The sequence below is a fragment of the Montipora foliosa genome, chromosome 6 (genome assembly GCF_036669935.1).
Source record: "Montipora foliosa isolate CH-2021 chromosome 6, ASM3666993v2, whole genome shotgun sequence".
NCBI classification, from domain to species: Eukaryota; Metazoa; Cnidaria; class Anthozoa; order Scleractinia; family Acroporidae; genus Montipora; species Montipora foliosa.
This window is the reverse complement of record NC_090874.1, coordinates 38,678,295-38,703,294: the sequence shown is the minus strand read 5'-3', so window position 1 is coordinate 38,703,294 and position 25,000 is coordinate 38,678,295. Positions and strand designations below refer to the sequence as shown.

The 25,000-nt window shown below is 40.0% G+C and overlaps 2 protein-coding genes across 3 annotated transcripts in view; one reads left to right on the top strand and one right to left on the bottom strand.

Annotated features, from left to right (window-relative positions):
• The window catches only part of LOC138007299 (exportin-7-like), a 46,438-nt gene extending 32,749 nt beyond the window's left edge, over nt 1–13,689 (top strand). Inside the window, exons 30-35 of the mRNA XM_068854118.1 lie at nt 1,373–1,421; nt 1,810–1,967; nt 2,341–2,391; nt 9,686–9,733; nt 9,829–9,956; nt 11,934–13,689. Coding sequence (XP_068710219.1) covers nt 1,373–1,421; nt 1,810–1,967; nt 2,341–2,391; nt 9,686–9,733; nt 9,829–9,956; nt 11,934–12,045 — 546 coding nt within the window. The 3' untranslated portion in view covers nt 12,046–13,689. The remainder of the gene's footprint in view (nt 1–1,372; nt 1,422–1,809; nt 1,968–2,340; nt 2,392–9,685; nt 9,734–9,828; nt 9,957–11,933) is intronic.
• On the bottom strand, nt 13,669–22,148 carry LOC138007298 (uncharacterized). Of its 2 annotated transcripts, none has more exons than XM_068854116.1 (8): nt 22,038–22,148; nt 21,750–21,793; nt 19,935–20,005; nt 17,968–18,627; nt 16,799–16,896; nt 15,293–15,342; nt 14,716–14,900; nt 13,669–14,298 (listed from the first exon to the last, which is right to left on the bottom strand). In XM_068854116.1, exons 3-7 carry the CDS (start codon nt 19,987–19,989, stop codon nt 14,735–14,737), a joined length of 1,029 nt encoding a protein of 342 aa, XP_068710217.1. In that variant the 5' UTR covers nt 19,990–20,005; nt 21,750–21,793; nt 22,038–22,148; the 3' UTR covers nt 13,669–14,298; nt 14,716–14,734. The 2 variants fall into 2 exon arrangements, with proteins under 2 accessions (XP_068710217.1, XP_068710218.1); XM_068854117.1 differs by having other exon boundaries at nt 14,160–14,298; nt 14,711–14,900.
• Between the last annotated feature and the right edge of the window lie 2,852 nt (nt 22,149–25,000).

The window sequence follows — 25,000 nt, the reverse complement described above, 5'->3', positions numbered from 1 at the left end:
TCTCGTGCTATGATTGGTTTACTCAATCTCGGTTAGCAGCTCATATACCTTAGTTTGACCTTATATGGCAAATTATTTGATTTAATTTTGATTTACAGACTTTGCCAGTCAAGCTGGCAGAGCACCACAACAGCTTGCGCCAATTACTGTGGCCCCTTTTTTTACCGTCCCTACCATGATACTCAACAGAAGACAGACCAAGCGTTGCTAAGCTATTACACAACATTGAATCTTCATCAAGCTTTTTCGATTTCGGCAGTGTAAACAGATCCTAACGCCACTTTTATGATGAGCCGAACCAAATAAGGCACTTTCAAAATACCATAATACTCCGTTTGTTCCTCCAAAATTTTGCTTAAGCATTGTTTTTATTTTCTCTTGGGACTTACAATGGTCCCAAGAGAAACTGAAAACAATGCTTATGCAAAATTTTGGAGCGACAAGCAAAGAGTATTATGGTATTTTTGATATATAACAATTATTCCATGAGCCCGAGTTGGATATGAAGTGATAAAATAACCAACGAGCGCGTAGCGCGAGTTGGTTATAATCACATCATATCCAACAAGGGCGAATGGAATAATTGTTTTAGTAAATTCTCAAACCGGGTTTTGCCGCCGATGTTTATTTCCACAATTTTACAAAGCGTCCGGAAAGATCATCTTGGCGCACTATTTTCCATATGACGTAAAACTTCGACTATTGGCTCATAGTCGGAGTTTTTTAGCCAATCAAAAAGCTAGAAATGCAATAGTCGGAGCTGAAAATTTACTAATGGCTAATAGTCCATTTTACAGTTATGTGCTTAGTTACCTGGCCTATGAGTGAAAGTGAGGCTAGAGATGACCTTGTTTTATAGAAACCTCATTGCTTTTCTTTTGTAAATTTCCACTAAGTAGCATAATAAGAAAAGCAGGGAGGGCTGTATCATGACAAGGTCAACACCAGCCTCACTTTCATTTAAAGGTCAGGTAGCTAAGCACATGACTGTAAAAAGTCCTGTTGTTGGCTATGTAAACGGTAAAAATGGTCCGAACCACTTTTTAATCGGTCCGGACCCAGTTTTTTCTCTAGTGTAAATGGCCTTTCAGGGTCGTAAAATAACTGAGATTACGACTGCGATTACGACTGAAAATTGTTAGACCTTCAAGCCTTCTCTGGTAAAGACCTTAAACCCTTGGCCCCGATGTTCTGGAAGGACGTATGTGTCGTTTCCTTTGTTTATTGTGACAAGCCGTAAAGCTGAAATCCCCGCAAAACAGCGAAAGGCCCTGTTAAGTTGCTCCTAAAATAAAATGTACTTGAGAGGCACATTGCTGGCGGTCCCGGGAGATAGCTTTAACTCACTAACTCTTTCAATTTTTTCCTTTAGGTATTTATGTACATATTATCCTCCATATTGGAGGGCCTCACTGCTTTAGGTAAGAACAATCGACAGTGATTCCTAAGTTGCTTACAAGGATCCCCAATGGGTTCTTCGGTTTCCTGACGTTCGCTTGAAAACGAGCCTGGAAACTGCGTGAAAATTTCGGGGCGTTTGGTTTTAAAAATTCAAACTCACGTGCATTGAAAAAGAATATTTTACATAAGGGAAGTTATAAGGTTAGTTTCCTGCAGCCTTGCTGTCATTCGCAACACAGGCTATCGAGCACACAACTGTAAAATGTGGCCTATAGGTTCGACTCCTGCAAAGGAGTATCCCCCAGTCACTATCGAAAAATGTCATCTCTTCAAAATGTATGGCCTATTTATCAAGAGCTTTTATTGCGAAAAAATGTGATTGTCTGATTACCAATTGTGTTCTCGTAGATATAATGGTCTGTACAGGATGTTGCGGCACTCTAGACTTCATAGTTACACATTTGTTTAAAACCCTTTCCAAGAGAAGAAAGAAGAATCTCACCGGAATGGATCAACAGCCTCCATGTTTAAGAATTCTGGAATCACACCCTGAAATGATTCAACAGGTATGTGCACGTGACCTTGCACGTACACGCGGTTAAACAGACTGGATGCAAATATTACCATCTCGTACTCTCAAGCTGTACCACAGGCCGTCTAAGCTGACTTACCAATAATAATTTAGCGGACAGCTGAATTTTAGGGATAAACCGATAAAGTTAACTTTTATTTTAGAAGTTTGTGTGTCCACCTTTTGCCGTCTTATGGTCTCACTTGTAGTTTTTCGTCAACTGTTTTTTGTCTTTTGTAATGGCCCCTGTGAGATTACAACGTGATTTAAGGTCTGGCTGCATGTCTATGGGTAAACTGTTAAAAATCTCTTTAAGTCTTAAATTTACTTTAAAAGTAAACTTCAACAAATTGTTTTACCTCTCATAGATGCTGTCAACAGTTCTAAACATTGTGATGTTTGAGGATTGTAAAAATCAGGTGGGATAATATTTATAGATTTAGCCAAGCCGAAAGGCAGAGCTCCCGTTTCTAACCCCAGCAAGCAATATAGTGTATCTGGAAATAATTATCAAGTGAAGCTAAAATCCTCGCAGTTATGAACGCATTATTCCAGCAATCGCGGAGAGAACCCTGGCAATTGCGTTCATAACTGCGAGAATCATAGCTTCACTTGATTTCATATCCGCAGTTCAATATACTGTATGATTCATTTCATTCGTTGAAATAATTATGCTTCTGCATAAAGTGCAAAATTAATCGTCATTAGGGTATACAGTTTACAGTAATCAGACACCTGAGCTGACAGCAGTAAACAAACAAGCCTTGCAAACAATAATCAACAATTTTAATCAACAACTAAAACTGAGATTACGTGCACAGTAATCTCTTTCACATTTTCCGTTTGACTGATAATCGTTACACCCTCTCTCTTCAGTGTAGAACAACGGCAAAAATTACTATTCAAAAGTCAAGCTAAAGCCCTAGTAATTCACTTACTCGACTGCAATTTCAGTCAAACAAAGCAGCTCACGACTGGACATCCATTTCACACAAAAAGCCTATAATGTGATTGATGAAATATGCCAGAATCTCTGTCAACACGGAATTGCAAATGTTTCAGGCCTTCTTCGCTTTTACGAGTGGATGCGCGTATGCGCAGGCACGAGTGTCGTGATGGGGGGGGGGGGGGGGGGGGGGGAGGAGAGCGTTAAACCGTTCCTGTTAGCAAAATGAATAATCATGTGATGTTCGGAAAAGATGAAAAGGAATGGTGCGAGTATACTGGAGTGTGATGGAGTGCAGAGAAGTGTTTTCTCATCGGCTTTTTACTGACGTTTTTATGGTAAAAAGTGAGGTTGGGGGAACCATGATTGACGGACTTGCTTTAATACAGTACCATGCTATCAAGGCCGGTACTTCAAAGTTTGCAAATATGGTCTAACGCATTTCATTTGGGTTGTGCATCGTTATCACTTCACTTTTCATCGACAAATAATACAGTGAGTGCTTTCAAATTCTCAAAAAACTTTTGAAAGATTAAGCTACCTTTGCTCTTAAATTGCATATTCCCTTCGTCAATTAGTTTTAGTTTATTCGTGAAAATGTCTTAAATTAATAATTCTGTTCTTCGCAAAACCGACGGCAACTTGTCCGAACGAGCCGAAGAATAATGAGGCTAACTTTGCGCAACTTTTTGCGGAGAGTCCATCCGCCATTGACGTGTAGTTCTGGGGTTTGATCCACAGCCAAAAAAGTGATAATACTGAGGAAGCTTTTACGGTGAATGAGACGTTGGTGAAGTGACCCGAGAATTCAAGAATTTGGTTTTATCAACGGAGTTGATAATGTAAATCGGCCACCGTACAGAGATTCTAAAAGCTGACGTTTCGAGCGTTAGCCCTTCGTCACAGCGAATCGAATAATTGTGGGTTATGTGTAGTTTATATAGTAGAGTAGGAGCTACGCTATTGGTGATAACATGGCATCGTGAAAGATAGGAATAAATTAGTTAAATGAAAAGCGTTCGTTAATACCGTGAGGATTAAGGGCGCCGATTTGGAAGATGAGTTTTTGTTCCAGATTCTTGCGGCTTTCCGTCGTACCTAGATGTAGGGAAAGGCCGCAGATAGCAGAGATTAAACTGCACATAGCAGAGATAGGGAGATTAAACTAACGAGCGACTGGCTTAGATGCATCCTTGTCAGTCTTCTCGACATCGCGAAGGTGTTCGCGGAATCGGTCGCCTTGTCGTCTACCTTTCTCGCCAATGTATAATTTATTGCATAACGTACACGTTATGCAATGAATGACATTTTCGGAGGTACATGTTAAACGATCGGTGATCTTAACAGATCGCTTAGATCCCGATATTTTGCTAGTGTTAAGAGTGAAAGGACAAGTTTTGCATCGTGAGCGCGCACATTTGAAAGTGCCGGGTTGCTCGTTAGTTTTGAGCGCGCTTCTAACTAAAAAGTTGCCTACGTTTTTGTCGCGTTTGAATGAAATAAGTGGAGGTTGCGAAAAGATTCTACCAGTCTCGGGAGTAGTTGAAAGTTATTAAGAATGATAATTTTGACTGCGTGATTATGAGGATGGAAAGTGAGGGTGAATGGAATTCTGTCATTCTTATCTTTTTGTGACGTTCGTCTGCGAACTAACCGTTGCCGAAATGAGTCGTTGGTGAGAAGAAGGAGGCACGTTGCATATATGTATGTTTCCAACGTAATGAAGTAAGCTTAGTTCTTCGAAATTTCGAGAGTTCCGTCGAGGAAATTAGTAAGACTGTATAAAAAGATTAAGGCTGTTAAAAAGGTTTTTAGATCGTACATAACAAATTATGTCTCTCAATAATCAGGTCTTGACAGTTAAAGATCCGTATGGATTTCATCGAAGTTTATATACCTCTTTGATGCTCAAAAAAATGTACCATACAGGTAACCTGTGCCGTATTAAGTAACAAACAGCTTTCGAACTTGAGTCAAACATTCATTTGTGTGATACCGGTGTAGGTTTCTTCGAATCAGGAGTTCTAAGCCATAAGAAATCACCAATTGTGAGTTTATGTTATTCAAATTATGGTAGGCTCAGCATAAATAACAAGGCACAGAGGTTATCGGCTTCTGTTGAGAAGATAATTTGATGAGTCCTCGGACAACATTATTATTAGGAAGATAGGCCATGTCCGAGTTCATGTCTGCCTCCTCTTTAAAGCGAGTCTAACTGCGAAGTTTTTCTTATGTAAATTAGTTTTCACTCATATGTAAAGTAGGACTAATTACCTTCACAAAATCTTCGCACTTAGGCTCGCTTCGAAGAGGATGAAGACATGAACTCCGAAATGACCTATTAGCTCAACACGGAGTGAGGCCATTATTTTGATGTTCGTGGCAGAGGCGACTCTTTTTTTTTAGCGTTTGTCTAATCGAAACAAGTAAATTATTCCAAAATAAAGGCATAGAAATTCAACAAAATTGGCTCGAAATTTTGAACAATAAATGAAAATGGAGAATGGTCTGAATTCATCAGACTGCCAACCTGTCAGAGAAAGTGCAAACAATCTGCTTGTTGTGAGTAAAGAACAGACAGCAAATGCCAGTGCGCAAAACAATAATAATAGAAATAATAATGATGTGGATGATTGGTGTGAAATAGAGGAAGTACCATCAGTGAAGTGGACTCCTTATTACAAGAGCCTGATGACTGAAGTGAGTGAACATGGTAATAATATTTTAAGTGTACTACAGGAGAACTGGTCTATTTCTGTTTGTTCATGATAATATTTTGTAGATTGATGCAATACCTATTGAAGAAATAGTCAACTTTTTCTATAGAGTTGAATTCTACCAAAGAGGATCTCCTCGCATTCATGCATTATTCTGGGTTATGGATGCACCCCAGTATGAAGAAAGCTCCAATTATAACATCAATATCACATCTTTATTACATGCCAAAATTGATAAATCCATTGAAATAGAAGACTGCGAGGTTACTGTTATGGCACGAAGGATACTACAATTTATTACATAAACACCAATGAAATACCAAGTGAGCTTTCGCGTGAAAACATGATATCTTCTTCCGCTTGGAGATACGAAATTTCTCTTCGAGTGTTGAAAAATATTTCACTCGTTTGCTGCGCTCACTCGTGAAAAATTTTTCAACACTCGAAGAGAAATTTCGTATCTCCAAGCGGCCATTTAATTTCCTCTATGAATCTATAGTATAATAAAAACATGAACTTTGTGAGGAAAACGAGACTGGAGAAAAAACTCTAACTGCACTTTAATTTATACACATTGAATTTACTTAGGTACAATGTTAAATTTACTTCGATACACTACCCACATCTATCATCTCCATTATTGAAAACAGCATCATCAGCTTTGCAGGGCTATCAAATTGACACCTATCTACGAGTTAGCCATTGTCTCCCTGTTTTAGCGAGTTTTACAAAATATGTGAGGCAGCCAGGCATGCATTAAGAAGAAAAACCGTTGTAAATTAGTGTTTTGTCTTTCGCTTTATTTCTCTCAGCTTTACGGTGTTCTTCATTGAAAATTTCTCTTTTTCTCCTTCCTCGGCTTCTCTCGAGGCTTTCTTCGCTTAAATTTCTCAAATTTCGTCGCCTCTTCTCTCGTGCTTTTTCTGCTCTTTAATCTTTATCCCGTTGCTCTTCACTAATACAATTTTCCGTGAGAAACATAGGGAACCAATGGCTAACTCGTGGATAGGTGTCAATTTAATAGCCCTGCAAAGCTGATGATGCTGTTTTCAATAATGGTGATGATAGATGTGGATAGTGTATCGAAGTGAATTTAATATTGTATCTAAGTAAATTTAATGTGTACAAATTAAAAAAGTTTTGAGTTTTTCCTCCAGTTTTGTTATACCGTAGATTCATTGTAGTATCCTTCGCGCAATAACAGTAGACTCGCAGTCTTCTACTCCAATAGATTCATCAATTTTGGCATGTGATATACATGTGATAGCAATGTTATTACTGGAGCTTTTTTCATACTGGGGTGCATCCATAACCCAGATTAATACATGAATGTGAGGAGATCCTTTTTGCTGGAATTAAACTCTACAAAAAAAGTTGACTATTTCCTCAATAGGCATTGCATCACTCTTCAAAATATTATCAGGAACAGAAATAGACCAGTTCTCCTACAGTTGTAGTGCAACACTTAAAATATTATTACCATGTTCAGTCATATCAGGTTCTTGTAATATTAAAGGAGTCCATTTCACCGATGGTCCTTCCTCTATTTCACACCAATCATTTACATCATTGTTATTTGTATTATTATTCTTTTGAGTACTGGCATTTGCTGTCTGTTCTTTATTCACAACAAGCAGATTGTTTGTACTTTCTCCGACTGGTTGGCAATCTAATGAATTCGGACCATTCTCCATTTTCATTTATTGTTACAAATTTCGAGCCACTTGTGTTGAATTTCTTTGCCTTCATTTTGAAATAATTCACTTGTTTTCATTAACCCCCTAAAAAAAACAGTCGCCTCTGCCACAAACATCTAAACAATGGCCTCATTTCGTGTTGAGTTAATCTCCATAATAATGTTTGATTCTAAATCACAGGACCTCAAATTATCTTCTCAATACAAGCAGATAACGTCTGTGCTTTGTTATTTATGCTGAGCTTACCATAATTTGAATAACATAACAAAGACACAAATGGTAATTTCTTATTAGCGGAGCTCCGCGCGGAGCACCATTGTTAAGAAAATACGGTAACCCATCGATGCGAGTAATCTTGGTTTTATAGCCATGACATCATTGACCGAAAGCTGTTTGCGATTTAATACGGCACAGGCCACCTGCATGGTACTTTGTTTGACGATCAAAGAGAGAGAAACTTCGATAAAATGCACACAGATTTTAATAGTTAAGAAATGAATATTGAGAGACATAATTTCTTATGTACGATCGAACAATCTTCCTAACAGCCTCAGTCTTATTATCCAGTCTTACTAGTTTCATCGGGGGAAGTCTCGAAATTCGAAGAACTAAGCTCAATTCATTCTGTTGGAAACATATGCAACGTGCCTTCTTCTTCTTCTCACCAACGACTCGTTTGGCCAACGCTCAGGGGCCGGTTGCTTGAAGCCTGGTTAGCGCTAACCGTTGGTTAAAAGGCATCAAAACCTGTAGGTTTCCATGAAATTTAACACTGGTTGGCGCTAACCATACTTCGAGCAACCCGGGCCAGTTCGCACACATCTCGGGTCAGTTCACCAACGTCTCATTGACCGTAAAAGCTTCCTCACTATTATCACTTTGGCTGTGGATCAAACCCCAGAACTTCACATCAATGGCGGATCGACTCTCAGCAAAGAGTTTGCGTACGCAAAGTTAGGCTCATTATTCTTCGGCTCGTCCGGAAAATCTGCCGTAGGTTTCACGAAGAACAAGATTATTAATTTAAGAAACTTTCACGATTAAACTACAACTAATTTACGAAGGGAAAGTACAAATTTAAGAGCAAAAGTAGCTTAAGCTTACAAATGTTTGAGAATTTAAAACTTGTCGTAAAATTTGTCGATGAAGAATGATGTGATAACGATGCACAACCCGATTGAAAGGCGTTAGACCATATTTGCAAACCTTGAACTACCGGCCATGATAGCACTAAGCATGGTACTGTATTAAAGCAAGTCCATCACTCTCGGTTCCCCCGACCTCACGTTTTGCCATAAAAACGTCGGTAAAAGGCGATGTGTAAACACTTCTCAGTTCTCCATTATACTCCAGTGTACTCGCACCATTCCTTTTGTTCTCTTCCGAACATGACTTATACTCGCACCATTCCTTTTCATCTTTTCCGAACATCACACGGTTATTAATTCAACGCTCTTTCCCCCCTCCCCCCTTCCCTATCACGATACTCTCTCTGATCCACTCGGCAAGGCAAAATTGGCCGAACACTCCCTTCTCCAGAGGCTGCCCTGCCTCCCCGCCTCCACTCCGACAGTAAGGAGTATAAGCAACGACAACGGCGACGGCAACGAGAACGTCACAAATTTGCATATTTAGTAGGCAAAAACAATAGCTTTGCACGCCCTGCACGTGTGTTTTTCACTTTTGTCCATTTCATTGCCGTCGTCGGCAAAACTACAACGTGAAATAGCCAAATCTTAGGTTTTATGGAAAACGTCATTACTTGAGGATAAATTTTCATTTTCTGCCCTAAATTGAGCGCCGTTCCTACCAGCGTCATTTTTGAGGAACTACCACACCCCCGTCATATTAAAAAAGTTGAAATATTAACGAAGCGATTACAATAACGCGAATTTATATTTTGAGATGACGTTCTCGTTGCCGTCGCCGTTGTCGTTGCTTAAGCTCCCTAGTCTGTACGCGCAGGCGGACGGGCGTACGTTGACGTCAAAACCAAGATTTCTCGCATTCGCTACTTTCCCATTCCCATAATGCAATACGTTTTGAGGGGTTCTTTGCATAAAAACAATACAAGTCGTTTACTCTTGGGACTGTGTTATGCCTCAGTGAACTGGATATCCATTGTTTTGCAAATAAATCCCCAAAATGAACTGTATTATGGGATTTGTGAAATAGCGAATGGAGAGATTTCCCAAAAGATCTTACCCATGGTGCGCCGCTGGCGCGTGTGAGCTCCGCTATTTTAAGGCATTGCTGACTTGCAAATGCATCTGGGTCTCGTAGCAAATTATTTAGGGTAAAGAGAATTGTAATGTGAAGTAAGCCAATGAAAAGATTTTGTCTCTTCCTCTAGTGGTCGATGTCAAGACCTCTTCTGGGTTTAATACTCTTGAATGAGAAGGTGAGTCATTCCGCATTCGAGTCTTTGCTGAAATAAAAACTTGCGGTCCTCATTCGCCCGCATTATCGCTGTTGTTTTTTTTTTTAATGTTTCAGTATTTTCAAGAGCTGCAGCGTAATGTTATAGCAATGCAGCCAGTCGAAAAACAGGAAGACATGGCACAATGCTTCAGGAATCTCATGGAAGGTGTGGAACCATCTCTAATAACCAAAAACAGAGACAGGTAATGGTTTTGTTTTGAGACAGGTTGAAATTGTGTAAAGGATCGTAGTTGTCATTTATATCGTGCGACATCGTTATCTCGCCGCTCCCTTACGTGCTTTCTCCGAAAACATCGAATCCTTTCTTCGGGCGAATTTTTGGAAAGCAGATCCTCGTCGTTATCTCCAAAAGGCTGATGTTGAAACAATGAAACATTGCATTAATTTTTTTCCTCTTAAAGTGCTGCTATGATAAAAAAAAATCACTTCCTTTTTACCTCATTGACGACAATGAGGTATAGGGAGGGGGGTTTTCAGGTGCTCACTGAATCACTCGATCAATGGGCTGTTAAATTTCGGGTTTCGTTTGGTCGGCCGAATTGTCTTACGAATGTGCTCGAAACGGAAGCGCGATCTGCACGTGTCGCAGGTTCGAATCTACCCTTCGCTCTTCATTATTTTTAGGGGTAGTTCTGAATTTTCCATTGAGTTATCAAAATTTAAAGTCTTAAAAGTCGTAGTCGACTAAATATCCCAATGCTCTACATTGTCTCACAGAAACTTGGATTTTCGTCATATTTTAAAAGTGTGTTTGCTGAACACCTGTCTGTCAAAATTTTGAGCTTTGATATTTACCCTGAAAAGCCCCTTTGGGGAGAGGTCAATCAAGTATGTTCCCAAAGACTGCTTACTTTGAGTGTAAGTTTTGGATTTCAGGGTCCGCCATTACTCACGTTCAAAACTGACCGATTGGATCTCAGAGGGTTGGATCTAGGGAAAGTGACGTCATTTACTCACTACATTTCACTACATTTCAGCGTTTAAACTCTCGTGCTGCATATTAATTCAGCCGCGTACACACGGATCTTGAACTAGTGAGTCTTTGACGTCATTTTGTCCTCGATCCAGCTTTTTCAAGATTTTAAAGTTCGTTATGGCGGACCATTAAATAGAGAAATTCCAGTGGAAAGAAACAGGTGTCGTGAAATCACGGCTTAAAACTTCGGTCACTTAGTATTTAGTTTTGAAATCCAAAGAAAAAAGAAGAATTGATTTTTTGGTCATAGTAGCACTTTAAAGACAATAAATTGTCACTTTTCAAAATAAGATGTTCCGCGTGACATCACACTTCGGTCTTCACATGAAACGAACCACTAGAGAGAGATTGGGACCAAGAAAACAGAGAGCCAGGGAAGGAGAGGATCGTTTTTACGGTCGGAATTTGAAACTATTTGCGTTGTTATTGTCAATTTTCTATAAATTTTCAAGTTATCGTTGATGTATATTTTCCATCACCGATTGCCAGGAAACAGAATTTTAACAGAACTGTGGTACTTTGCGGGTGTGGAATTTTTGTAGTTTTTTCTTAATTAGAAACAGAACTATGGCCGTCACAAATGGAAATAATGACGACATGTGCTAAACTAGTCTATTCTTCACTGAAGCTCGTTAAATTTCGATATTCGCTTTTGTTGCTTGATCCAAAAGTCGAGGCCCCAAGAATAAATGTCTTGCCAGTATGGTTTTTTTCTAGCTGTACTGAAAGTAACGGCAATTTGTTTGTTTTTTGGCCCTAAATTGAACTGTGAAAACAAACGCAGCCACAGGGTGCCCACACAATCGGATGTGTAGCCGATTGTTATTTTATAGTAAATGTACTGGATTTACCGTTTGCTTCACCTATAGCGATATATCGTTAACTATGTATGTAAATCAATGATAAATAAACGTTAAATTACCTTACCTGTGGTTTATAGTCGTCCTTTTACCTCAAAAGCGGTTTTTTGAGCGATCTTGAAGGAATTTGAGTTCGCCGTTGACTGTTCTTCTTATATATTGAACGTTTATTTATCATTGATTTACATACATAGTTAACGATATATCGCTATAGGTGAAGCAAACGGTAAATCCAGTACATTTACTATAAAATAACAATCGGCTACACATCCGATTGTGTGGGCCCCTTGTGATACTCATACAGTATCTTTGATTCCACTCAGGTTTACGCAGAACCTATCAATATTTCGACGAGAAGTTAACAACTCTTTAAAGGCTTCAAGCAACGGAACAGGGATACTCAAACCAGATGGAGGAATAGATATGGTGGCGTGACAGGGACGGGTGTGGACTGATCGGTCAGTCGATATTGGCACTGTCCTCCCACAGAGAGTGCTACCGGAAAGGTCAAATCAGCCGTTTTCACTAATTCAGTACAGAGATGGTTACCAGGGCTTAAAGCATTGAATGGAGGCTAGAGTAAGACCAAAAGCAAGGGTTTAAAGGATTGAAAGTTTCTGGGAACACTTGTGTCCTTCAAGGCATCAGAGTGTTTTTTGGAGACGTGAGTATTCCGAGTGCAACATTGAAGCTCAACATTTCCAACATTTTGTTTCTATTTTCCAATTTTCTTTCCAAACGTGAGCAGGGCTGACTGTGTAAAAAGGAGTTAAATCAATTATGAAGGCAACTAGCAGGGGTCTAGGAATTAATGTGTTAAGCCAGCAAAAAGTGACTCGGAAAATCGTTTTGAGTGCAGGTAAATGGGAACAAATCCAATCCGGAGTCCTCATTTGCCAAGTTGTTTGGAAATGGCCATTAAGACTCCGGTACCCAGGGGAAGTATTTCGGATTACGTTAGATGACATTCAACAAAACCTTATGCCACGCATCCTTCCTTTTTGCACAATGTATATTCCCAACCCTAATGGAACTGAATACACGAAAGGAAAATCATGGGAATCGGATACAAAAATTAGATTTACGAAGGTGGTTATTCAGTTCAGAGAGTACAACGTTTTAGTGTTTAGCTACAGATCAGGGGTATGTATTTGCGTCCAGAAACCGATTCCACAGGTTAGCGTTACGGTGATTGTATTGAGTACTGCCGTAAAAATACTCTTAAATTTTGGGAATTTAGCAGCTTGCCTCGTTAGTCTGGTGGATATCTGCGGGTTCGTTTGTTTTCATCTTCAAACTTAATCTGATTAAGAAACCAGTTTACTTCGTGCAGTTTCGCCGCAAAGGGAGAAGTGTTTTCGGTGGATGTTATCTCATGTTATCCTAGTCTTTCGGGAACTTTCCGCTCCAACTGTGTGCTTCGGGGTCTTCGAAAATGCAAGATCCCATCCAGAGTTTTAAATTATTAAGGTCACTAGTGTGGAAGCTAATGCACTGTGTGTTAGCTGGTATATCAACTGCAGCTGTACGAAGCAGAGGGGTTAATGCTAAACTGAGATTACTGTCATTCCTAGCTAGCTCGCTCTAAGCCCAGAGTGCTGAAGCGTGTATTAAGCATGCTTTGGAGTAGCACAGTCCCTCAGCTTCGTTTTAAGGTTCTAGTTGTGTTGTGTTCGCTTTTTTTGTGTTTTGTTCTCATGTATTGCTAACTACATTGAAGTGCTCTATGGACAAAAGAAAATGGGGTCGATTAATTTCAAACGTATCATCAACTAAGAAGTGCTCTAGAAGAGTTTGATAAGGTGTCTTTGTTCTTTGTATCCTCCGCTCTCTCACAGCGCTGCAAGCAAGTGCATAGTGATACGTTTCGTATTGAATCAAACAAGGGGAAAGGAAAAAACAACAAGGCTAGTGTTGCCAAGTAGAAACCCCCGAAACATTGCATGCTGTTCATTAAACGAATTCGTTCACAGCAAGTTTTCGCAAATAATACACTTCGTGTTTTTTAACTTCGCTTACTTTCACGTAAGAGGTTATTGTGCTTGATAGGCAAGTTGATAAAGCAAATTTGTATTAATTTTATTCTTCTTGACGACCATAGGCTTGGTTCACAAAGTCATCAAAAGTTAAAAGGCCTCCTAACTGTTGTTGAACGGTAGTTTAGTGCCCAAAATGTTACAAAACATCTGAACTCGTGAAATTTAGGAAGTTAATTCCCTGTACGCAAAAGTACGCTATCGTGTTATTAAGAATCGCGCACTGTATTTGACACTGTATGATTTATATCTTGCAATCACTAAACTTGAACCAGAAATCTAACTTACCTAGAAATTGTCAAATCTAGGATATTAATAATGCAATTGTAGGAAGCATTTTTTGTACAACATTACGATCCTTGTGAAACGAAATACATGCTGCGTTAATAAAGAATGTGTAGTAATTAATACAGCTGTTGTTTTACTCCTCAAAACAAAATTTTCATCCTTAATAATGTCGCGTAATGTCCTCGTAATATACACGTTCTTCAGCGCAATGTGTATTTGTTACAATTGCACCGGATTTTCAAAACCCTAGAAAACAGTGTCGGTCGATTTGAACTCTATGTACAAGAGGGTGCAGTGTCCATCGCGAATATGGCATCGCGAGGTGTTTCTCGCTTCTGTCATCTGTTGCGCTGCAAGTCTTTTCCTGCAAAATAAAGGAAGAGTACAGTCGAGTTTAAAAATTGCGCATATCGTTACTAAACGTCGAACAGTCCAATTCTGTTAAACTAACATTTTTTCTTGAATTCCATCCTCGAATATTTTGATTCGCTCACCGGATTTCGATTGTCAGTGTCACCGTGTTTGATTGCGCCCAGCCAACGTGTATCCATGGAATGATTGTTAAAGAATCCATTGCAGTTGTAACAGAAAATAATTTCTCTGGGGGGTATCGAGGTCATTTGAGTGGTTTTCACGGTGTTGTGTCATGTTTTCGTCTCGACACAAAGCCATAGGAAATGGACCAATCAGAGCCCGAAGTAAGACTTTGATTGGTTGGGAAAGTGACGCAAAGCAGAAAACGCACAACCAATTTTAAGTGAAATGTGTCATCACACCTTACCGTCAGCAGTTCGCTGTTTTTAGTAGGCGTTAAATGAGTCTTTGTAGACTTTAAGTCCATCTCCCAGCGACTCATCTGGCGTCACTGATTGCTGTAGAAGAGAGGCATCATCTGAACCACCATCGACCATAAAGTGAGCAACTGTGATTGGCATAGTTGAAGGATTTCCAGGTACGTACCCTTCCCTTTGAAATTAAGGTAATAAAATTGATTTGTATGAGTGCTTTGCGACTGAGAATTCATAGCAGTCTCGTGTAAGATATTTCTGAGAAAGAAGGAAACATCTTTCTCGAAGAATTTAACGTGAAAACGGGAATCCCAAAAAATTGCTAACTTTTTTGTTTAGAATCAAATGGAGCAATAATCAATTATAACTGTGGTATTTCAATTTGTTGAAACAATGGATTGCGATCCATGTTGTTCCTTGATTTTGGTTCCAAGACAGAGTGGGACGAGAGTCTTCGAATTACGTAAATTTAAAGCACAAGGATTGCCCAAATGGGTCACGCCCTGGTACTTCTATTCATTTGGTACGTAGGAACTGTAACAAACGCATGTAAACCTCGATTAGAACTACCTGAAGTATATATTGCTGATATAAGCCTCTCTTCGTAGAGCTATTTTAACCTGCAAGAAAATTAATTTTGCATTAATTAATTGTAAATTCCACGTGCGAATCCCCGGGATGATGATGATGATGATGATGATGATGATCATAATAATAATAATAATAATAATAATAATAATAATAGCAATAATAATAATAATAGCAATAATAATAGTGGTTCTTATTAAAAGATTCAAACAAACGTGAAACTTTACAAACGCATAGAAAGAGATAAAAGTCCAATAATAAGTAATATTCTTTCAGCATGGATTCTTTTGATGCATGGAATAAACAACGATTTACAAATGCATTCATGCCTTGGATGGCTCCCCAAACCGATCCAACCGTGTTACGCCAAGGACAAGGAAAATTGCAGGGTTTGTTTAATCAAAATACCTTTTCAACAAACTTCGAGCAACGACTCCCAACACATGTGACAGTGTTTGCAAACAGTTGTATCAGACCAAGAGAGAATGAGGTAAGACAGCGGATCCCAGTGTCATACGATAATTATTTATAATTTATTTTTAGATTGAGCCCGTGCTACGAAGGTTATTTTTATCTCTTGGTCCCATGACCGCGCGGTCCATTTTCACTCTTGCTGATCAATAGGGTCGTGTCGTTCGTCATTGAAATAATCACGCAGCATGACACGCAGGCTCGAATTCCGCCTCTCACTCGAGTTCAGGTACCTCCCCGAGAATTTCAGGACTGAGCGCTGGCTCATTTCCCGAAACAGCGGCTGGTAATCGAGCGTACATGACACGGAGTGATTCTAATAGATTTCAACTAATTTTCATCGTAAGAGGATCTAATATGGGGAGTTGCTTTCTTGCCTAACGTTCTCTTGATCGGACATTATTAGGGAGTTTAAGAATGGACGTCAGACACAGCGACAAAATACACCAGAAAACAATAGTATTATTGGCTTAAAGAGAGGCGAATTATCGTGCTGCACATTCAACACATTTTGTAACGTTTATTTTCCATACTCTGCAAAACAACAACGTGAAATAACGAAAGCCGTTCGCACTAATTAAGTTGTGGGTTTTTGGCTCATATTGTACAACCTGAACAAGGTAAAATACGTACAAAATACTTAAGGCATTGCTAAGTTGTACTTTGAAGTGGCGTTTTGGTTGCCGCAGGCGTCATTTCATAAACTGAACTCCCAATTGGGAGTTGTTGGTCAACAATGTTGCATCCGTTTACACAAAGCTTATCTGTGTAATGCGGATAAAGGGTAATTGAGTTTAAAAGAGTGTAGGGTCATTTCAGATCGGTCAGTGGTGTTCAATTGTAGGCAACCGATGAAGATGCGATCACGTTGCATCATTAGGGAGCTTAAGCATCAGGACGGCTGAATGACGAAAAAAATGTCGCGCGAGACTGTGCATTCCCAATCTTACGCGACATTTTTTCGTCATTTTGCCGTCCTGTTGCGTAAGCTCCCTAATCTTTGGTGTTTGTACTTACCGCAGTCGCAAGGTTGCCCGAAAGGATTTTATAAGCTGGGGAAGAGTGATCTGCGAGTTGAGACTTCCATGGCTGCTTCATTTTCATTGTAATTTCACCTGAGAAAGAGAAAAAGTCTTTTAGCTGGGGCGCTTTCAAATTGACGACGAAACTAGAAGAAACTAAGGATACATGTTGGATGTTAATCTATCTCAACAACTTTATGAAGGAACTGAAAAATGAGTGGAATAATATGCAGGAGTCGGGGAAAAACAAATTTAACCCAAAACATTTAAGAAAACCTCAGGGTTAATTATCTCATGACTGTCTGAGATTACTGAAATGAGTCACGTGCATATTTTGCTTTCTCGGGGGAAACTGGGGTTAAATACAGCGGCAATTATAACAACACCGAAGCAGAGATGACGACCAAAGAACCGCTCAGGAAGCAGCTATTACAACGGCTCTCGTAAATGGTTCAGAAAACAATGGGCTTAACAAGCGTGCCGTTTGTTCAGTAATAGATTGCAAATGACGTCAAAATGTCTTTGTTTTACGTAAGATATATAATTAAAAATTTTTGATGGTGACGTCAGCTATGCGTCTGTCCTCTCATCACCATACGTGAGAATACGTATTACATGATCAAAATGCGTGAATTAATAGGGCCGTTTATACGAAAGAAAATAAGCCGCGGCTTACATAACACGCGAACACCACGTATGAATAGTACAAAATCTACGTTCACGGCTTTCTCAAGCCGCGGCTTATCCTGGCCTTCGAGTTTATACTCGTATAAATAGTTCCTTTCGCGTATTATGTACGCCTCGGCCAGAGTAAGCCTCGGCTTATTTTCTCTCGTATAAACGGCCCTATTGAGCTTATGATATAAAGATGAAAAACGGAAGCAATGAGTCCCTAAACACAATAGAGCTGCATCCTACACTGGTCAGGTTGTAAAGCTGCGGGGTATCTGGTGGAGTAACGACTGCCGGAAACAAAGATGCTTCCCACAGCTCCTCGAAGCCTGCATTGTCATCAAATCTATCGAGTTCAGGGTTAATGCATCTCCCTACGTTTGTTCGTTTCATTCTGCCCATTGCTTCCATATCACAATCTAGCCGCTGTTTTCATAGTCGCGTTCGGACCGTAAATTCGCTACAGTTTCAACAAAATCAATCTGGACCTACCAGGGTAGGGTGCGTATGCTGTTCTTGGTGGATGAGGTGGCTGAGGTGGAGGACAAGGGTTTGGACAAGTTGGCATGATGGATGGGTCACAGCATCCGGCCATACCAATAGCGGGCATAGGAGGGGGTGGTGGTGGTGGTGGTGGTGGAGCAAACGTAAGAGGAGCCGCAGGGGGAGCACAAGGATTAAAGCAGTTTGGTCCTGGCGAACAACAGTCCATTTGCTGATCGCTTGGTTGGTCCGTTTGTGGCGGAGCCTGTTGGTCAGCTGGCGGAGCGATTTGCTGATCCAGCTGTGGGTTCGCTTGCTGATCCAAAGGTGGAGCAACCTGCTGATCCATTGATGGGGCCGTAAATTGTTGGTTAACTTGCGGGGCCATCTGTTGGTCCATTGGTGGGGCCATTGGTGGGGCCATTGGTGGGGCCATATATTGTTGGTTCATTGGTGAGGCCATCTGTTGGTCCATGGGTGGGGCCATAAATTGTTGATTCATGTCTGTACCCTCTGGACCTGCCATATAGTTCGCCACAGGCTGTTGCAGTTGATCGGGAGCTGGCGCAGTTTCCTGTCCTTGTTGTTGATCTTGTTGATCTCTTTGTTGTTCCTGTTCATCTTGTGGTCCTTGTTGATCAGGCAGGCGTCTACTGGGGTCTGGTGCCGCTGAAAGGTAGAAGACATGAAGAATTAGTGTAAATTGAAAGAATCGGATCTCTTCTAAAAGGGCGGCCGCCGATGCAGTATATTGGCCTTATCATATCGGTAATCAAAGTTTATACTAACTAAATACGTCCGTCTCAGTGAGTACTTAAGTCAAATATTTTCAAGTCCAAAACTTGTTATGGAAATGTGACCGTCAAACACTGAGCTTTATCAGAGGGTCGGGATGGGGATGCTGGAATCTCAGCTATAAGCTGAATTTTCGCCCATTTCTCAGCTAACAGTTAAGAAACACCTCAACAATTCTCAGCTATCAGTTAAATTTTTGGCCGAATCTCAGTTATCAGTTAACCCCATCCATACCCTCTTATCATATTTGCAGTCCCACGCTTGGGTAAACCACCAAAGAAAAGGTGACCCTGCGTCTTGGCGCTAGAAAAGCAAATGCGTTTCTCTTGGCATCAGAAGACCATCTTTTTCATAAGATTGACTTCAGTTAAGGGGATTCCCTTGTTTTGCACCGCGCATGTCATACTGCGCATAACATAGCGACTTCGGAGATGGCGGGGTTTCACGCCGGCCATCTGAAGAAAGGCAACAAGGGCCGCTTTTGCTGTTCAAGAGCTTTTAAGTGCAATCATGATGTTTCCTCTCGGTTAAGGTGTTGTTTTCGAACTATCCCTAGTCCTTTCGCGGAAAATGATCATTTTGAAGCCGAAATTGCCCCTTTGCCATCCATTTGTCATCGTGTTGCGAAGAAACGAGCGTTGACCCCCCCCCCCCCCCCCTCCCCCATTTTAAATGATTTTATTTACTCGTAATAGGTACACGGAAAACACATATTAAGGAGAAAAAAAGTTGGTTAGCAGAAGTTGTAGTATTTACCTATAAATGACGCGAAACTGCATTTGGAGCCTGATACCGAGTGCAAGGTGATGATTGTAGCAGTCCAATTTGCTTACATTTCTTTGCAAGATTAAGCAATTTGAAATCACTGTACTTAAAGATTATAGCCCGGACAAACAAGCAGGTTCAAGTTTTCAGTAATATTCAGTAGCTTTTGCTACATGACAACAATTTTTCCGGTTGATCTAGTTGCGAAGGCTTCTAGCGAAATTCGGTAACAACGGGCATACAGTGCAAAAACGAGCTCGGTGACCTCATCTTTTTATTGCATTTTTTAAATGTCCTGTGTATGAATATCAATTGTGCCAAGTTTAAAAAAAAAATCTGGATAGTACGTCACTTTCATGGGAATTACCTTAAGGCTGTTTAAGACTGACTAAATGGAGAAATTGAAAAATCGTTACCTTGTGTTAGGGCCAGTATCGTAAGGCACAGCAAAAGTGTAACTCGTGTCCTCATCTTGATCAGCGGTCCGCTGTTTGATTGAAAAGAGAAAAACAAGTTAACATTCACCTATTTACCGTCAAAACGTGCGTTTTCTTCGTGGTCGGACCACTTATGCCTTGGTGAAAAACAAAAGCAAGCTTTTGTTTTCGTTTATACTACAACCTTGGACAAAATTGTTGAGAAAATTCTGCTTTTGGACTAACTGGGATCACAAGTATGAAAAACGAGGTCTCTTTTTGCCCCCCACCCCCTTGATCAATGTTGCTACATGAAACAAACCATGTCGATCCTGGGCTTATCAACATTGATCAGGGGGGGTGGGGGATGACTGCTGCTAGGGTGCGATATTGAGGGCGTAGTGTGTAAAGGAGCCCCTGTTTTTAATATTCTCAACCCTTTTTGTCCAAGATTGTAGCTATTCCGATAACAAGGTTTAATTAGTTGTTGAACGACGGACGCTACGTCGGACTTAGAAATTAAGGGCGCGTTCGATTGACCCTATTCCGGAATAAGAATACGTGGAGTGATGATTAAAACGGTACGTTTGGCGCGTTTCGAAGCAGCAAGGATAACAAAAATATGTTTAAAATAGCATTTTAGCAGATATTTGAAAATCTTAATGTGAACGTCCGTAAAAACGAAGGATTTCTAACTTATATTCCATGTATTCCTATTCCGGAATACGGTCAATCGAACGCACCCTTAGATTGCTTGGGACTCCGATATTTGAATTTTATGTAAATCGTAAAGTTTTTAATACACCGGAAACGAATCAGCGCCATTACTCACTCAAGTTGCATCTCACATTGCATCATGAGTGCCTTGCGGGCAATAAAGATCATAATGATCTATCAACATTGAAAGCCTTCACGCAAATGTCTATGATTCAAATAAAACAGTTTTGACAAACGACGTTGTGAATTGAGCAACTGAATAAGTACTTCATGAAAAAAAACTAGTCTCGTTTTAGTGCCATAGTGTCTGCATCTGAAAATCATGCAATGACCAAAGAAAGTCACCGAACCTAGCAAGACGAAGCTGTGATTGAATTCTTGGAATGGAGAGTGCTGACCTTCCACCAGCAGCAATGTATGGGCTCTATGTGGGAGGATCGTTATCGTTTCATGAAAACAGTGTTGGAATACGGCTTAGCGCTCAACCAGTTATGAAATATTGCTTTTAGGGATGTTGATCGGAGGACTTCATAATCCAGCTTTGAATTTACATATCAAACTATAAATCAACTAAACGAACTAAAATAAACTGAGTAAACTTGCAAAAGTCGGATTCAGGCGACGTGGTGCCTGGACCACTGAAATATCCAACCTACTGCCGGATTTATATTCCCCGGTCACCTGTCTGCTTGCAGGACTTGACACAAAATGGGAGTTAATTCCTGCTAGCAGAGACAATTGACTAACTGACTCCCGAAAATGAAAATGAAATCAAGTTAATCAGCCGAAATTCATTTTCGTTTCGGTATAGAAACTTCCTGCGTGACGTTTGTTGGTTTGAAGACCCGTATTATACAGGAGGAGCTGGTGCCTTCACTCAATTACTGCGAAGGGAGAAATGGAAATTATACGCCAGGAAACGGCAATTGGAATAATATAACGTCAAGTACAATAATAATACGACTCTCGCATTGTATTGTATCATGGTCGCTTAACCAAGGACATTATCAACGGGTGATATTTTCTGTTTATGAGTTAAGTCACCAGTCGTCAAGCCACATATGTCTCGCTGGGTTAAACATCTTCTAATTCACCCACCTTCGTTAAAAATATTGGTACGTCCTCAGGGCTTGCTTTAACGCCTAAGAAGAACGAGAAAATAAGAGGATTATTCAAACCATGCGCAACGCTCGTCACACTTCCCCAGAAAAGGCTGTCTAAGTTAATGTATTTGACCTCAATGATTAGTTGACAAGTGATAATGTAGGTTCGTAGACGCTGCAGCACAAATCTGCTATTATTCCAGATCAGAGCAGTCCACAAATTTGAGCAAAGTATAACAACGAGGCAACGGGGAATTTGTAGTTTGTAAAAGGAAAAATTTACCTTCAATCCCTGAAGATTTCAGACAAAAGATCACCCCAGTTAAAACAACGATCTGCGAAGCGTCTATGAATTAAAAATTACCAAATTCCTGAGAGAGTACGTTAATCGCCCTTTTGGAACGATGGTAAGGTTGGCTACGTAAGGGTGTAAACACTAACATGACAGGTGGCAATCACAAGGGCGCGTGTGACCAATTAGCCAATAGAAACGCGAGAATCCATCGTTACATCATTGACAAGAAGTCACCCGTGACAAGTGTGCAGGTGTTGCTTTTCTGCTCGGCGAATCCCCTGACGAGGTTTGTGTTAAACGCTCCAAAGTTTGATTTGAATTTGGTTTAGGTTTTTACTGAGTGTAAGAATTTGCAAGACTTTTGAAATTCCTCTACAGCAATGTTTTTCGTTTTGATTCAAGTTATTTTGAGACGGTTGGTTTCAGGTTTTGGCAATCCGCAATTCTTTCCTCATTTGTAAAAAATACTTAATTCAATATTTATGTTGGTTTCGAAAACAAGGACTGGGTGAAAACACTTAGAAGTTGGATTATGTCCCTTCCGTTTCATTACCTTTCGGTGGGCCATGGATTGGAATAAAATCTTTTGTAACTAACCTTCTGAAGTGAACTGAATTTTTGAAACGAAACTGCTACCAAGAATTTGAAGAAAATAGACTCAAAACTGTTCACCGGTATGTTTATGAATTTCCTTACCAAATTAGGAATTTCTAAGGCCCATGGACGAATGCTTGGAAAATTGCCTTTTATTATTTCAAGAGTTCATCGTCTTTATCTTACTCAAAGCATCTGATTATAAAGATAAAAGGACGGACACTTTGAGAAAATGTTTTTTTTACGCTCATGTTTAAAGGTTGCATCGCCTATAACTTTTTCTTCTCGTCAAGTTTTCAACCCCCTCCTTTCCTAAGAAGTATGGATTTTCAGAGTTGATGGATTAACGCAGATATTGACGAGAAGCAAGCGACGAAACCAAAGAAGACAAATGCGCATTCGACTTTGTCTCTGACATGCGTTTGAGCATATGTCTTGTGTCATTATGCATACTGAAGAAGTTTGCCCTTTCGGTTGCATGAGTCTGATGACGGATAACTTTAAGGTTGCTTACCACAGTTTTCCGAGGAAAAAGATTAAGATTTGAAATCTGTGAAATTAAAGAAACATGATGTCTCTTCTGAAGTGTTAGTCACTGCAATTGATGTCAAATAGATGCAAATCAGGGGAAAGTGCTAAATACAGTGACCGAGCGCCTGGAGGGGGACTGGCAACTAGAAATTTTAAAGGCCTGTTTCTCAAAACTAGATGTACGACCCCACCCTAAGATTTCAGGATTTTCTAAGCGAGGAAAAAAAATCATGCATAGAAATAGATAGTTAAATCTGTCAGACAGTTTTTTTGCAAATGGCAAAAACGTCGATTTTCGTCTATTTTGATAATAACTGAAACCCTCTGTGATAGATCTTTTTTTGAAACAATGTTGACGGCTTCGTGTTCATATTGTTCACTTGTTCTCAAATTTTAACCCTGGTCGTACGGCTAGGTTTGAAAAAAAAGCCTTTGAAATGTCTAGTTTCCAGTCCCCCTCCACGAGCTCGGTCACTCTATTTAGCATTTCCCCTGATTTGCATTCATTTGTTTGTTGTTTTGTGTCAAAATGACTAACACTTCAGAAGAGACATCCTGTTGCTTTAATTTCACAGATTCAAAATCTTGATAATTTTCTTCGGAAAAGTGTAGTAAGCCACCTTAAAGTGCCCCTGAGATAAAAAAAACCACTTCCTTTTTTCCTTCAGATTTTGAAAGTGTTTGCTTAACACCTAACTGTCAAAATTTTGAGCTTTGATTTTTATCCAAAGGCCGTTTACTTTGAGTGTAAGTTTTGGATTTCACGGTCCGCCACTACTCACGTTCAAAACTGACCGATTGGACCTCAGACGGTTGGATCCAGGGAAAAGTGACGTCAGAGGCTCACTAGCTTAAAATTTCAGCGTGTGAACGCAGCTTATTATATATGCAAAGCGTGAGTTTAAAAGTCTGAAAGCCCAAAACCCCCGTGCTGCATATTAATTCTGCGGCGTACACACGTATTGCATTCTTAAACTAGTGAGCCTTTGACGTCATTTTCTCCTCGATCCAGCTCTCTCAAGAACATAATGTTAGTAATGGCGGACCATTAAATAGGAAAATTACAGTTAAAATAAAGAGGTGTCTTTTTGAAATCAAGGCTTAAAACGTGGGTCACTTGTGTTTTGTTAACATAGTTTTAAAATCCAAAGAAAAATATGAATTGATTTTTTGGTCACAGGGGCACTTTAACTGTCTCAGCAACAGTTTTGCGCGCGGTTGAGGCTCCGCGGACGCAAGAAAACTCTTTTGAATTGGATCAAACAAATTCTGAACTGAAACTGCTTCTTCCACGTAAAATGTTCTTCTGAGAATCTGTCCTAATCTATCCAGCCAGGCTTTCTATCACACAGTGCGCAATGAACTACCTGTGGTTAATTCCTCAATCGAGAAGTGCTCACGCAGATTTGTTGCGCCAAGACCCAGCATTTCGTCAAAATAAGAATTTGCAGCTTTCTTGAAATCGTTCAGATTTGTTGGAACGAGGCAGTTTGCAAGCAAGTGGAAACAAAACGACTTCTAGAAAAAATGCAAGTAAGTCAGCGTGTCGGTGTTTACGTATACACAAGGAGGCATTATGTGATATGAAAGTGCGAGTACTAAACATTTCTGTTTAAAACTTTGCTTTGCAACTACCACTTAATAATAGCCTGTGGAACACGTTGACCACCAAAGCTGATATCTCGTTATGTATTCGACCGTCTTCTGAAATCTAGCAAATTTGAAGGTGGTCTTAATCAAAATTACTATACTTAGTTTTTCTCCACAATAGGCCTTCTTATAGATTCCTTTCGTTATTGTTTCAGTAAATAGACGTAGTCGGCTAA